The sequence below is a fragment of the Pygocentrus nattereri genome, chromosome 23 (genome assembly GCF_015220715.1).
Source record: "Pygocentrus nattereri isolate fPygNat1 chromosome 23, fPygNat1.pri, whole genome shotgun sequence".
In the NCBI taxonomy this organism is placed as follows: domain Eukaryota; kingdom Metazoa; phylum Chordata; class Actinopteri; order Characiformes; family Serrasalmidae; genus Pygocentrus; species Pygocentrus nattereri.
This window is the reverse complement of record NC_051233.1, coordinates 10,624,790-10,639,344: the sequence shown is the minus strand read 5'-3', so window position 1 is coordinate 10,639,344 and position 14,555 is coordinate 10,624,790. Positions and strand designations below refer to the sequence as shown.

The following is a 14,555-nucleotide window of genomic DNA, read 5'->3' as shown; positions in this document are numbered from 1 at the left end:
CATACACATCTGTACAGGCAAATACCATCTTCATTTTTTTTTTAAGTTAGATAGATAGCTAGATAGATAGATAGATAGATAGATAGATAGATAGATAGATAGATAGATAGATAGATAGACAGACAGATAGATAGATAGATAGATAGATAGATAGATAGATAGACAGATAGATAGATAGATAGATAGATAGATACTTTATTGATCCCAAAGGAAATTTAGCAGCCAGTAGCAGACACACAACACTGTACAACAACCATAATAAGGGTATAGAAATATAACAAGTACCCTTCATGTACACATCTCTTGATGCTAATACATAAATGTTTATAAAAAATAGATAAGTATTTGATCCACATACATAAAAGCAATACAATGCAGACATTTCTGTCTTCTCCAGGCTAAAGAAGAAAAGGACCAGATTGTTACCAAGATAAAGTTCAAAATCTACACTTCAGATATTAGGTATTTAGATAATATACATTCAGCTCTTACCTTCAATAGGAACATACTAATTATTCAATAGATTTTTTTATTATTATTTCAGCAATATTTACTCACATATTGCATATTTCTTTGCATTATATCAGTCTTTTTCAAATTTGTTCTGATCCATGTTGTAAGCTGGGCTAATAGGGTAGCCAGATCTGTACTCTGATCCCCATTGATCAATTCAGCAAATTAAAGTGTTTTTTTTTCTTGCTGGAACTGAGGTGGCACAGCATCAAAATGGACTGTGTTTTCAGTAGTTTGTGTGTTTCTAGGGGTGGATAGCTGCATGCAAGCCTTATAAAAGGGACAGTGCCGAATCTGAGTGGTTCCTGCTTCTGATAAAAAACAAAAAAACTTAAATAAATAATAGAAATTTAAGAATTGGATTTGCTGTAATAGAAGTCCTCTGCAGATGTTTGAACACTCCTTGTGAAATTACATGGTTTTCTGTATTTTCTAAGTAAATATAAGTGACTTAAATATGGCAATAATATAATAAAACTGTAATTAAAAAGTTTATTAAAGTAATTTCTTGCTAATTGTTGTGTAAAATCTTTATTTCTTTACTTTAACTTAGCATTATATGTGAATTTTGTCAAATTCAGCCAATAAACAGTAATAATAAACATTGTGCATTAAAATGTGCAGAGGTGTGCCGTCTGTAGAGGAAGTGTTCACTTATTTTCACTTAGAAAAGCAACTAAACATGTTCTCTGACCAGCAGTGTGCATGTGGCTAAGCAATTCTGCAGCTACCTTGCATCCAGCTTGCAAGGACTCACTTGTCCACACAGCAAAAGACTGAAAACCACAGGCCAAAGCTCACTGTTCTTCCACAGTACCATAAATATGCTGTAAAATATCATACGTTTCAGTCAAATCTAAACGTCAGTGCTGATACATTTTTTAAACAAACCCTCTGCTGATACAGATATGATTCTGGTATCTTTGTGCACCCCCAATTAAAATATCAACTGACAATACCAAATTGCTCGAAGTTGCACACAAACAATCACAAACCTCAGGCTGTACAGCAGCGGCAATACTGACAGATGCTTCACAGAATACAACAAATCAATTATGCATCCAAACTGCATTTGCTGCAGGGAAAAGTCATTTGTCTGTCTAAAGCACAGTATGAGGGGAGAGGGAAGAGGCCATTAAATATTTATCTCTCTTTCTACTGTCTCTGCTGTAAAGGGGAGGGTGCTTCATAATGAATAATGCTAGCTAGATACATTATTGAATACATCCAGCCTAGTTAATAATGAAGAGACTGTATCTGTTTAGAGAAGGGGGCAGACACTCACAATAACAGACATATGAGACAAACAGACAGACAGACAGACAGACATCTACACAAAACACCACAAACCACCTAGGTAACTAAAAACTGAGATCCGGTACATCTGTACACACCGCACAGGCAAAATAACAAACAGATAACAAAAAGCGAATTGAAATTCTCACCTCCAGCATCTGCACAACCCCTTCATGTTCCCTCTTGGCAAATAACTGAGCCTGAGAGAAGAAAAAAAGACAAAGAATAAATCACAAAACCCAAGGAAGCGATAAAATGCGACAACCAGACAAGGCACAATACCACTGTTTTGTTTCTGACGCAAACCATGATTCAATATTTTTTCTTTAAAAGCTTTAAAATGTGTTGTTTTTTTAATTAAGGTGCTTGAAGGAGCACTTAACTCTATTCACAGTAGTCTGATTCTTGAAGGTCACTCGAGAGCGCAGTGGTGGTTTGTTATGAGTCAAAGAAGATCCAGCAAAGACTAAAACGTGGATTTATACATTTGAGTGTTTTAGATTTAAGTGATATTTATTTGTTGATCTAGTGACAACAAATGAAAGCTGAACATTTTTTTGCATATTGTTACATTCTAAACCATGTCATCTTACAAGTCATAATGCAACACAAGCATGAGCTGCATTCTACGCATCACAGGGCATGCCCACCAAGCGGATTCATACCACTAGTATGCTTCCCCGGTCAACAGCCATAGCAGACGAGCAGTTGAGAATGTTGTAATGACAGTAGGTCCCTTGAGAACTAAACGTTTAACTGCCTCCATAATGTAAGAATGCATGGTGAGTTTGTCCAGGTGTTTGCAACGCATTGGCTGAATACGTTGTCATTGGTGTTCACATACTTGCATTGTGTATGTTTCTGGCATTAGATCTGCCAGTGAGATGCCTTCAACAGTCCAGCAGCTCCAGGGGCTGATATGGCTCTGATGAGCGACTCCTTTGCTGCTTATTAAACATTTCTAAGTTTAAGGTATTTCTTGATTAAGGAAGCATTTAATGAGTTAAACTGATATTGGCTTTGCATTCGCCAGTTTCTTGCATGAAATTATTTCTATGTTTATGGTACTTTAATGTAAGTGTAGCACCATATAAGGTGTGACGGACACAGAAGCTGATGAATAAGAGGCTTCAGCTGTATTTATATGTTTATTATTTATACACTTTGGCAGTTTTGGTAGCAACTTTTATTCATTTGTAAAAATCGTACACATTGGACTGAACTGGAAAGATGCAGGTTATACGGATAGAGTCCATCACCCTAGCTATCTTCTAATGGTAATTTTTCCAGAGAATGCATCTGAAGTGTCCACATATCTGGTGTTTTTAATAATGTAATCAAATATTTTGTATACATATATTTTGAGTGTCTACACTGCCCCCTGGAGTTGTGAAGAGGCAGTCTGTCGCTCCTCAGTTGATAGTGGAACAACAGTAATCAATGTCGCTCAAGCAGTTACCTGTTTAAGTGACACATCACAGCTACCAAACACACCAAGCTGCATAATGTTTGCTTGAGATCGAGTAATTTCTGACTTCAAATGTAAACTTGTAAATGTAATGTAAAATGTAAACAAATAACTTTGTCAGACTGACAGCAAGATAGCATATTGAATTATTTACTCTTCCTGATGAGGACCAAGCACTAATGCATCAATACTAAGAGCTTAAGAATCTGAACTGGAGTCGTAGGACAGCTGCTATTTTATACTGATCAAAGCGTGCACTCGGTATGTAGCAGGAACGTTCTTAGTATTTATGGTAGCGCCGAAATACTGTTGTACTTCAAAGTAAATTTAGAACTTAAAAAATAAACACTGTAACCTTTTGCCTGACCACAAATAATCTATTTTGTAAACACTGCTTATTGCCCCTTTAAGACAAGCCTCTAAAAGGAGTCTATCTAGCTAAAACTACTCTGTACTACCCCACAGGAAGAAACAGCTAACAGCATCACATTACAGAGTGTGAGCGAGTGCTGTTACAGGATAGATTTGTTACAGGATTGGACTGGATTCGTTTTTTTTTTCTATCTGATATCCAATCCAGTAATTTCTGCTAACATCGGCTTCAAACTTGCCATTGGACTGGTGCCATCTCTAGTCATAACCCACAAGTGATCAGAATCAAGGCCACTAGTTAGCCAACTGAGAAAGAATAGGTTGCAAAACGGCAGGAATTTTTTCACATTTGAAGCAAGAGCAAAGCTATATTTTCTTGCATCCGTCGCAGAAATCCTATTAATCTGACAGGAATGGTTTTGGTGGATTTTTGCATGATTCTTAGGGCTCCCATTTTCTCTGTATCTTATAATAATTTTTTTATGTTTTGGCGTCCTTGAGTTTCCTCTTCCTTTGGTAAGTGGATTATCTTATATATAACCTTATCAGAAATATATCCAAAATGAATGACTTGCACTTGTCCACACAGAATAACTTGTACTTGGCCTTCTTGACTGAAAGTTAAAAAGTTAAATAAAGGGTGTCTCTCACTAGCAGTACTGTCCACCAATTAGCATCATGCAAATTGAATGCCTAAATCATAAATTTGTTTGTAGACAAACACTGTATAACATAACTGCTACCTATTAAACTGTATAGCTAATTCATGTGTCAAGGCAGCACACAAGTAACGTTAGGTTGTATCCCACCAATTAGCATTTTAACAAAGACTTCTATTTCATGGGCCTCATAGCTCTAGTGTAAAACTAAAAGATATAAACTTCAGACACCAAGTCCTGCCAGATTAACTACATTCAGGATAAAAGGGAAAACTGGGCAAACTGAACTGAGTTCAACATGTTGTAAGGTGTGGAATATGTTGCAACTGACCCGCTGAAGTCGTTTGATCTCATCTTGCTTGAACTTGAGGATAGCCAATGCCTGCTCATGTTCCAGTTCCAGCTGCTGCCTGCGCTCTGCGACCTCTCGCATATGCTACATACACACAAACACAATAAGTTGAAGAAGGGGCTGAGATATGTAGTGCAGTGGTCTGGTAGACTTTTGTTTTTACCAGGTAAATCTTTACCCTGCTGTACACCAGTTTGACTCTACAGTGCCACTGATGGCAGATTTACCTTCAGGACCTGCTCTAGGTTCTCCAGTTTGGCACGGAGTTTCTGGTTCTCCTCGAGAACTGAACTGTGTTGAGCGCTCAGTGCAGAGAGCTCCTCCCTCAGCTCCTCATTCTCAACCTGAGACTGGAAAGTGGTACAGAAGAGGGAAAGAAAGAGCGAAAGAATATGCTGTATGTGAAAAAAACAGTCATCAGTCCTACAAAATCTTTAGGTTGCTCAACCCAGTCAGTCAGATCAATCTATCCTGTATTAAATGTTCTAAATGGCCTGGTTCAGGCATTCTGGGAGCTGGGATGGAGGTAAAATCTAGAATGTCTTTTGGGCTCTGAAGACTGAAATTAGTTAGTTTAAAGGATCCTGCATTTTGGATTTATGTTTTACCTCGAGTCTCACATATTTCTGTGGGTATTTTTTATGTACTAGTCACAATTCTTTAAATTATTTACATGTAAATAACTGTACATATCCTAGATTTTGCTTTTTCTTTGAGGTCCACTTAAAAGCTTTGTGTGGCTTTATGTCCCCCAAAATACCCATAATATATTTTTACACAATCATTTCCCTTATCCCTTAATTAAACAGGCTGTCTGTGTTACTGTACCTTTAAGAGTGATATGGGCCAATCAGCCAAATTAGTTGAAGCTTTCTTCCCACACTATATTTTAAAAATGTTTATAACTATTTATTACATACTGAAACAGTCACTACTGAAACATTTGTATACATTTTTGGTAGCATTATTACTGTTTGAACGTTTTAAATGTGTTTCAAATGTGACTTTAAACCAGTTCCATAGAACATTCCATATATGTAAACAGCCTCTGCTCTGATTGGCTGCCCTTGTACGGCACCTCATTCAAAAAGCAGTCAAGGTTGGAACACTACTTTAAGGCTAAGCTGCCCATTTACATTAAAGCTGGGCAGATACATGATAGCAGAGAAAGCAATGCATTCAAAATGGGTGGTTTTTGCAGCTTAGTTTCCATATATGGATCATACAGATCTTGGAGTGAATGGTTTTGAAATCACTCATACATACACAGCTCACACTGACCTGATCAAGCAGCTGAGCCTTCCTCCTGAGGAGTTCAGCCTCCTCTGTTAAGCGCACATTTTTGCTGCGCTCATCTTCAAGCTGGCTCTCCTGCAGGCAGACACAGGAAACAATTCCATAGTACCATTACTTTTCCAACTGGAAATTAAAGAATGAACTCAATATCCTATCAGCTGTAATCAAATTCCAAATGAAAGTGTCTTGTCTCATTCAGAAATAAGAGTGAACTCACCAAATCGAGACATCTTTTCTGCCTCTTCCTTACTTCATGCTCAAGGCCTTCACATTCTTTTCTCTTCTTGCTCAACTCACTTTCCTGTAAATACATGAAAAGAAACAGAAGATCAGAAAACTGAACTCAAATGGACTAAAGGATAAACACAAACATAGCCGTTTTATTTACAATCCAAAACAATCAGTGAATTCCATTTTTACATACAATGCTGATAATGAGTAAATAGTTTAAAATTCCAAATTACAATTTATATTTTGCCTTACAAAAATCCTGTATGTATCTTTTTATACTGCATGCATTTTAAGAATACGTTACAGTCAAAAAGCACAAAATAATGTTTCAGGTATCAGGCAACATATAACCATTTCCTGTAATAGCTTTCTAAGGGAGCTTTTAGAGGCATTAAATGCTTCAGACATCTGGTTTCAATTTTAACTCCATACATCTCTCTACACCAGAGTATTTCATCATTTTATCAAACCACTCTGACTTTGTTCACACTTCAAATTTGCATTTAAATGTAAATCATTTACATGTTAAGTTACGCATATATTTTAAAGGATTAGTAGCATTCCCTTTGTAATATCGGCCGTCTGTTTAGGATTCAGCTTATCGAGTAAATGTTAACCCTCTACTGCACATGTTCTGAAGCAATTTAACATCACATTTCATTCTCTTTTCTTTCATAAAAAGGATGATTTTTAAATACCTGATTATTAAATGTCAAAACACTGTTTTAAATAATGTGTGCAAGGGTCATTTTAGGGTATGTTGTCTTGAGGCAACATTGTGCGACAATGGGAAGAAATGATATAGAGGCGCGTTCCCTGAAGTGGTGACACCTGGCTTGTGACTGGTCAGATCCATTCCACTCTCACACAACGTTGCTTCTAGGCAACAATCATATTTCTGCAAATTCTCATAAAAAAATATACTGAATGTTAAAAAAAAAGAGGTTTAAAAGTGACCACTAAGAAACAGTATAACTAGGAACATGCTTTTTATTGACTTACTCAAACTGTTCCCTTTATTGTTAACGCCGTCATTGACTTTCAATATGGATAATGTTATTGTAAAGTGAGGAAAATGGGTTTGTTGCCCTGAGGCAACATTGTGCATTAGAGAGTTAAGAATTTTAAGACATTCACATTTTTTGTTTTGTTACATAAAACATTTACGTCTGCTTCCAACTTTACTTCAATAAAAAAAGAAGAGCTTGAGTTTAGTATCTGAATATGCATACACTAATCTTATCCAACAGTATATTATTATTTTTCTCCCCTAGTTTTGTCCCACTAATGATATGGGGTACCTTAATAATGACCTGGCACCCTCCTAGAAACCACCTGGGATATCAAAGCAACCTTCTAGAAAAAGCTGACAAAAAGACAAATAAAGATCTTTTAAAAAGCTCTAAAATCAGAAAATGTTTTGAAAGAAAAACATCTGGCTATTCCTTCAAGACACTAAAGCTACTTGCTGGATATTTTTGTTTGAAGACATGAAATAACACCAAGGCATTAGTAGCTCACTCTGAGAAGCGAACTGTAAAATCTCTTTGGATGATTGACAGGCACAATGAAAGGCAAGCGGGTGGGCAAATAATGAGAATAATTCTCTATAAAGTGGTCTATCGCTTTAATTTTCATATTGACCCCTGACACGGGCACTCGGAGGAATTACAAAGCTTAGCACCCTTTAATTACACTAAATGCAGCTTACACAGAGGACCAGCAAAAGGCAGAAATCAGATTATTAGCTAACAGAGGCGGTGGAAAGACCATCAGGGCTGCCCGAGGCTGGAGTGTGGACGCCGGGTGGACACAGGAGCTAATTGCTCACAGCGGTTAGATTAGCGCTTGGCCTCTGTGTCAGTGTTTCGCAGCAGGAGCAGTCCTGATGATTAAAAAGCGTTAGAGAGACACCTGCGATGCGGGACAGCATGTGACTGCGAATGTAGCTACAGGCAAACTGAGCAATGCTATAGGCTGGAAACAGGGTTATTATTTTGGGTTTTGGTTTATTTTCAGCTACTTTTAAGAGTTTATGAATAATTTTAGTTTTTAAAATATTATGCATACGGTAGTCTTATCTGAAAGTATATACATTTCTTTCTGCCCTGTTTTTGTCACCTTGTGACATCATGTGAGGTACCTTTGCAATGACTTAGCACCCTCCTAGCAAGCACCTGGGATACCATAGCAACCTTCTAGAAAGACCCTAGTAGCCATCTAGAATACCATAGTAACTACCTTGCAACAATCTAAGATTCCATAGCAACCACCTAGCAACCATCTCGGATAGCACAGCAGCCACCTAACCACCTCGCTTCCCGCCTTTCACCCCTCATTGCTCATTAGCAGCTAAACACAGTGCTCTATTGCAGAAAGGAAAAATCATTTATTTGATTGCATCTATTTAAATATCATAATTGATTCGCAAACTGCCATCAGAATGGTCACTAGAGGGTCTGCAGAAAGAGACTAACTCAACATTTCACACACAGAGAGGAGAATAAGAGGAAGAAACCTTACAATACAGTATCTTCAGTACAGACCTCTGTGTGCTTGGCAGAGTGTTGTGCTTTTTAATTTTTATTTTGTAGCACCACAGACAGAACGTCCCAGCATTTTAAGTGGTTTTAAGATTGTTTTCTCTTAATTAACATTATATTTCAATCAACAGTTCATTTCACATGAGCTTTCTGTGTTATGCTATTCTCATTCTAACAACTACGTTGGGGTAGATTTGACATTTTACATGTTTTGTGTCAGCTTAATGTTTATCCAGTTTGGTTTTAATAAATGACATAAATCATCATGATATAGTTTGTCACAATCGTAATCATTAAAATCTTCACAAAATAATAATTCTGCTTGTTGCAAACAAGTAGTTCAGATTTTTTTCTAGGATTCTTTAATAATTTTGAACCTAAATTAGGAAGGGCCAGCACTGGTGTTGTTGTAGTACACTGCATGACAAAATATTAAAATCCTTCATTAAACTACTCTATAAATTTGTCCCACCAGAAACTGAAGGCGCTCCTCTTGCGTCTGCTCTTCTTGGTGGCTGTTGTGAGTGCTTTGATTGGGCGTCACTTGTGTTCTAGACTCCTCCTCCTCCTCTCCAGGAGCCTTCTCCCCTTTAACAGGGGCCTCATCTAATACTGGGCATGGGGTTTCAGACCCAACCTGGTAGAAGAAAAATCACGTTTTAATAAAAAATAAATACAATAATAATAATAATGAAAAAAGAAAAGTACAGAGTACAGTCATTAAAAAAGGATACTAAAAAAACATGGTGTACATGATGTACGCTTAGTATTATTTTAACTTTTATTTAAATAATTATATATTCAATTATATAGTTAGTTCCCAAAAAGAAATCATATGATTTGAAAAAAGAAAGAAATGCAAAAAAAGAAGCTTTTTTTTTGCAAGTGTACACAATAACATTTCATAAAAATTTTTATAATTATAAAATACCTCTTCTTGGTGTAGAATCTGCACTTTTAAGAAGATTTCTCAGCTTGTTTCATTGAACAGCATAGAATTATTGCAAAGATCTATTATAAATGAACTCCAAAAACAGCTGCCTACCAACCAAATCACTCAGCGATAGAAATAGAAATTAATGGTATTAGTAATTACAAATAAATTAAGTAAAGTACTGTACAAGTTAGACACCAGCCTTTATTTATTTGATTTGCAGTCAAAATTGCTTTAAGTACAAGCTATTCATTTCATCCCAAACACGTTAAATGATGTTGAGGTCTGGATTCTGGGGTGGTCAGTCCATTGTTCTCAGAACACCAGCAGCTTCTTTGTTTGACTGGACAATTTTCTTCTTTTTGTCTGGGTTTCTTGAGCGCTATATATCCTTTAGCAGTGAGATATCTTCTCAGAGAGGAAGGATGAACAGAAACAGAAGCAAAAGTAAAGCTGAATTTCTCTCAAAAATGCTGTTTATCTGGACTGTAAATGTAACATTATATGCAATTTTGGGGTAAAACTCGGGGTAAAGAATGACATTTTCTGTGTATCATCAGATATCTATAGCGACTACTTTAAAACTGGGCCACAGACTTTTGGTTTCAGGCCATTTAGTCCCTGAAGATACTAGGAGAACAGCAATAGCAGTAGCACTAGGTGCAACTAGGAGAGCGTACGGCACTGGTGTTCTCTCGGAGAGTTGAAAAGTCAAGCCTCCACAGCTAATTTTAGCGGCTACACCTACTTATACCCTCAGTGGAACTGTGCCACTGTGGCCAAGGCCATGACCTGGTAACAGGATAAAACGGCCAGCACGTGTTAGCCGTTAGCACTGTTAGCATAATCAGTAGTTGCTGAAGTCACATTAGCATTAGGAGTCCACACTTTCACTCTCACAAGAAAGGCTTATAGTGTCAATAAGAAATGCTGAATTAAGGAGATGGGCAAAGCTATGATCATTTAGCATCACGTTTGAGAGAACTAGCTGCCACTAGGGAAGTAGCGCTTGAGACGAATAAGTGTGTCCGGAATGGCAGAAGCCCTTTACCCTGTCAGTCTATTAGCATGAAAAACATTCGTACAACATGCTTCATGACTGGATTTCTGCCTTTTCTCAGAAAAAAATAAGCAAATAATACTTCAGATGCTAACCAAAGAGAAAACTCTGAGCTAATTCCATCTTTTGTTCAGTAAAAGATGAAAGATATATTTTCAAAAAGCCAGGTTAACTCATGGTGAGAGATTCTCACACTTCAGCCTTCGTCTCACAAACTGCTACCCTGCTTAGTTAGCAACACCGTCAATAGGTACTATATTCAAAGATGTCTGTGTGGGTTCATAATTTAGTTACTTGCCACACAATGCTAACCATGCTAGTGAACTGCACAAAAGCAGTTCACTGTGGAATTATTTTCTAAAGCGGAGTTACAGCACGTGCACATTCCCTGTTAGCCAGAGCAAAATCATTTTACCACGATGTACCTTCAAGTAGAAACGTGTTACCATGTTTTCTTTTACTACATAAAATAAAAGGCTTCTTTTCTTGTTGGATGCATTGTGTGAGCTCATCCAGAAAAGTGTTCAAACCTGTATGCTCTTATATAACTTATATATATATAAAAGCACATTTGATCTGTGGTATATTTCTATTCAAGTGGGGTTTTTTGTTCAAATTGGTAGGTTTTATTAGAAAGTAAATAAAAATCTGTTTTTTAAATGAGTGCAACCATATAATTTAGAAATTATGCTATTAATCGAAAGCAGTACATCAAATGGCAGAAATATGACACTTTTTGTGTCGGCCTTAAAGAGTTAAAATGAACTCAGAGGGCTAAGGGATCTCAAGGGTTAAGGACATGCTGATTAAAGACTGTCAGTGTTGAGACACGTGTGTTTCTTGGCTCTGTTCACTTTGTGTTTGATCCCAGTGTGACTTCACCCTACCAGCTTCAGTAATCACTGTAACTGAGTATCTCAGAGGTTAAAGGGGAATTCCATCAATTTTTCCTTCTATCTTTTAGCATAGCTAAACACTCCCTTCTAGTGAAACGTAGAGAGTGAGAATTGTTCACAATGGTGAGGACAGGAACCAGACATGCCTCTCAACTCATCATCACTAGTGAAAGTCTAAGTTTCTCTAAAATAAACCGTTTCATGTAAAATCAGTTTGACTGACTTTGACTACATTTAACCATTGAATTCTCTTTTAAAACAGATGCACACATGGGGCGGTACAGCATACAAAGACCCCTATGCTTATCAGACGGCACATGATAATATGAGGCATAAAATAGTATCTGAACAGCACAAAAAAGTACAACCAGATCACAATATGAAAGAACTGGTTTCCAATACTGCCTAATGACAAACTTAGCACTTGCATTAACCTTAAACTAAAGGCCATTTCTTGTTATAAGCAGCCTAAGTGATCATTTAGAGGCTCCAAGCCACCAGGGGTCCTGAGTATACTTGTATCTTTTGATATGTAGTTTTTAAAAGTGCAGGGGGGAGGGGTTCCTTAGTTTTTCGCAATTAATATTAATTTAGTATTAATTCCTTTGCTATTTTTGCTTACAAACAATTATGACTGGGGTGGCGGGAGTGGCACGGTGACTCCCAAGCTGGATGTCACTTACAGTGGCCCTGCTTTAACCACTTTTCACACAGCGTTACTTAAAACCCACACACCAATGTTCTTTGTCTACTGTAATGACATCACACTGACATGCAACTGAAGTTCTCTACAAAAACTTCTGCTAAAGTCATGACGCATAAGCTTTGGTAACAGCTTACTACAGGCGTTTCACTTTATTTGCAATGGTTCTCATAGATGATGCTTTACTGAGCAGTAATTTGTAACTAAAAGTATGGCACTTACTTTACTTTAACAGCACCTCTTGGTGAAGGTAAGTCTCTATATGTTACATAAGCAGCAGCTCATATAGGCCTGTGCTCCCATGCTCTGCTATATCCACATCTACAGTACATGCACACACAAAAACTGCATCCTGTACTGGTGTCCATGGCTAAAAGTTTTGGATATCAAGCCAATACCCTGATTGCTAAAGCTATGCTACTTTTGGGCCTCATCTGGAACTAAAGCTGTAAAGCATTACTGTTTTAGCTGCGACTTGAGGAACTTAACGCTGTAGCACTACCTGGATGATCTAGACATAAACACTGCATGCTGCTAAAGCCAAGCTCAAGGAACAGGAGGCTTACAGCTAAAACTACTGCACATCTGATTCTTTAACTGCTACCTAAAGCTAACGCGTCTGGTCAAAAGTAAGGCTACAACACTGAGCTAAATCTGTAGCTAGCTGCAGGACTAAGGCCGGCAGAATCAGATGCAGTAGGCCCTGTTTGCCATAAGCACATTGCAGTAATCCCTGTGGACTACTGAAACGGGTAACTGGATCACTTCTTTTAAAAGCATCTTAATGGATTGGGCCGGCCGTTGCGTTTCTTTCTTCCTTTTTAAAAATACATATCGATGCACTGACATTGACAGCCACACGTCTCTCTCGCGCACAATCTAAATTCCCCACATCTGGCCAAGCCCAAAATCTCTGACAGTTACATAGCAGAGATTTTGACAGTCGTTATTCAAACTAGGCCTTCACTGACTCTTTGCTTGCTAGCTAACCTTCCTCTGGAAATGTGTCAAGATGGACAAATGAGTAAATTTCAAGTTCATGCCGAATTTTTTTTGGAAGGTATATGAGCTGGCAGAGAAATCCACTGAAAGAGGAGGGGCTGGCTGCACAGTAATCATACACAGCCACACGTCCATTAATGCACAGGACAGAGGAGGACAGGGAAGTGTCATAATCTGCGCTAGCCGAACAGATGCACACGCAGACAATCCTCATCTGCATGGAGCGTTTTGCGGGTTACATCACTGGACAGACAAAACTGGCCAACAGAATGCTAGCTGCTGACAGCAAGCTAGCTCAAACTACATGCAAGTTATTACAGACTTGCATGCCGCATTCAAACCACTGGCACTGACAGCATCATAGACACAGACACAAGCACACCTGCACCTACCCCTTTCCTGGGAGCTGAGGGAAAGTGAGGCGTCCCCCTAGGCCCAACGTGTCAAAGCTGAGAGAGCGCTCAAGTCTTTGGTTCGGTTAGGGTTGGAGTGTTATACCTACCATCTAAAACCCTCTCACCGCTACCACGGCAACAGCCAGGGGATTACTGGACTATACCATTCTGTGGGCAGAGGGGATTAAAGTACACACAACATGGCGCCTTTCTGTGCGAGCATGACCGTGTGTGTGTCACAAATGACCAGATTACCAGTGCTGTCGTTCTTGTGCAGGCTTTAGAGCGACAGTAGAGAAATATCAGAGTGAAAGTTAAAGTGGTCAGCAGAACTGGATGCTTTTCTTTTTCTTTTTTTTATTGAAAAACACTGCAGACAGGATTCATATTTATGGGAGCTAAAGAACATTGTCAAGCTGTGTGCAGCAATAATAAAATTTTGCATATTTTCAGGGCCCCCAAAAGTATTTAGACACTTTAACCAACGCATTCACTTTAATGAAGTTCTTTAGGTTACTTGATGAAATGTTTTAAATGTTTAGGCTTTGATGCCACATCAATATGTGCCTGAATGTAACGTTCAATGTATTAAGACTGCAGCTTAGCCCTGCCCACTAACTGCTCACTCATTATGCTCAGGGTTAAAAGACGCAGTGAAATAACAGAGCCGTTCCAGACAAAACAGAAAATGAAAGTCATTGTTAGTAAATGAAGGGCTTTCCCTCCGAAACATTCCACAAGGGTGTTACTCTATTCTGTCTTGAATTTTTTTTTTTTTTGGGAAAACATTAACACGGACGGCACATGCATATCAGGGCTGCATCACAGGGCACAA

At 38.1% G+C, this 14,555-nt stretch overlaps 1 protein-coding gene across 4 annotated transcripts in view; it reads right to left on the bottom strand.

The window, feature by feature from the left end:
- LOC108437656 (peripheral-type benzodiazepine receptor-associated protein 1) overlaps window positions 1-14,555 on the bottom strand; it is a 165,408-nt gene that overhangs the window by 46,370 nt on the left and 104,483 nt on the right. For all 4 annotated transcript variants that reach the window (XM_017714887.2, XM_037533376.1, XM_037533378.1 and 1 more), the window contains 6 exons: window positions 9,203-9,367; window positions 6,174-6,257; window positions 5,942-6,031; window positions 4,888-5,010; window positions 4,640-4,744; window positions 1,959-2,009 (listed from right to left, as the gene is read on the bottom strand). In XM_017714887.2, coding sequence (XP_017570376.2) covers window positions 1,959-2,009; window positions 4,640-4,744; window positions 4,888-5,010; window positions 5,942-6,031; window positions 6,174-6,257; window positions 9,203-9,367 — 618 coding nt within the window. The remainder of the gene's footprint in view (window positions 1-1,958; window positions 2,010-4,639; window positions 4,745-4,887; window positions 5,011-5,941; window positions 6,032-6,173; window positions 6,258-9,202; window positions 9,368-14,555) is intronic.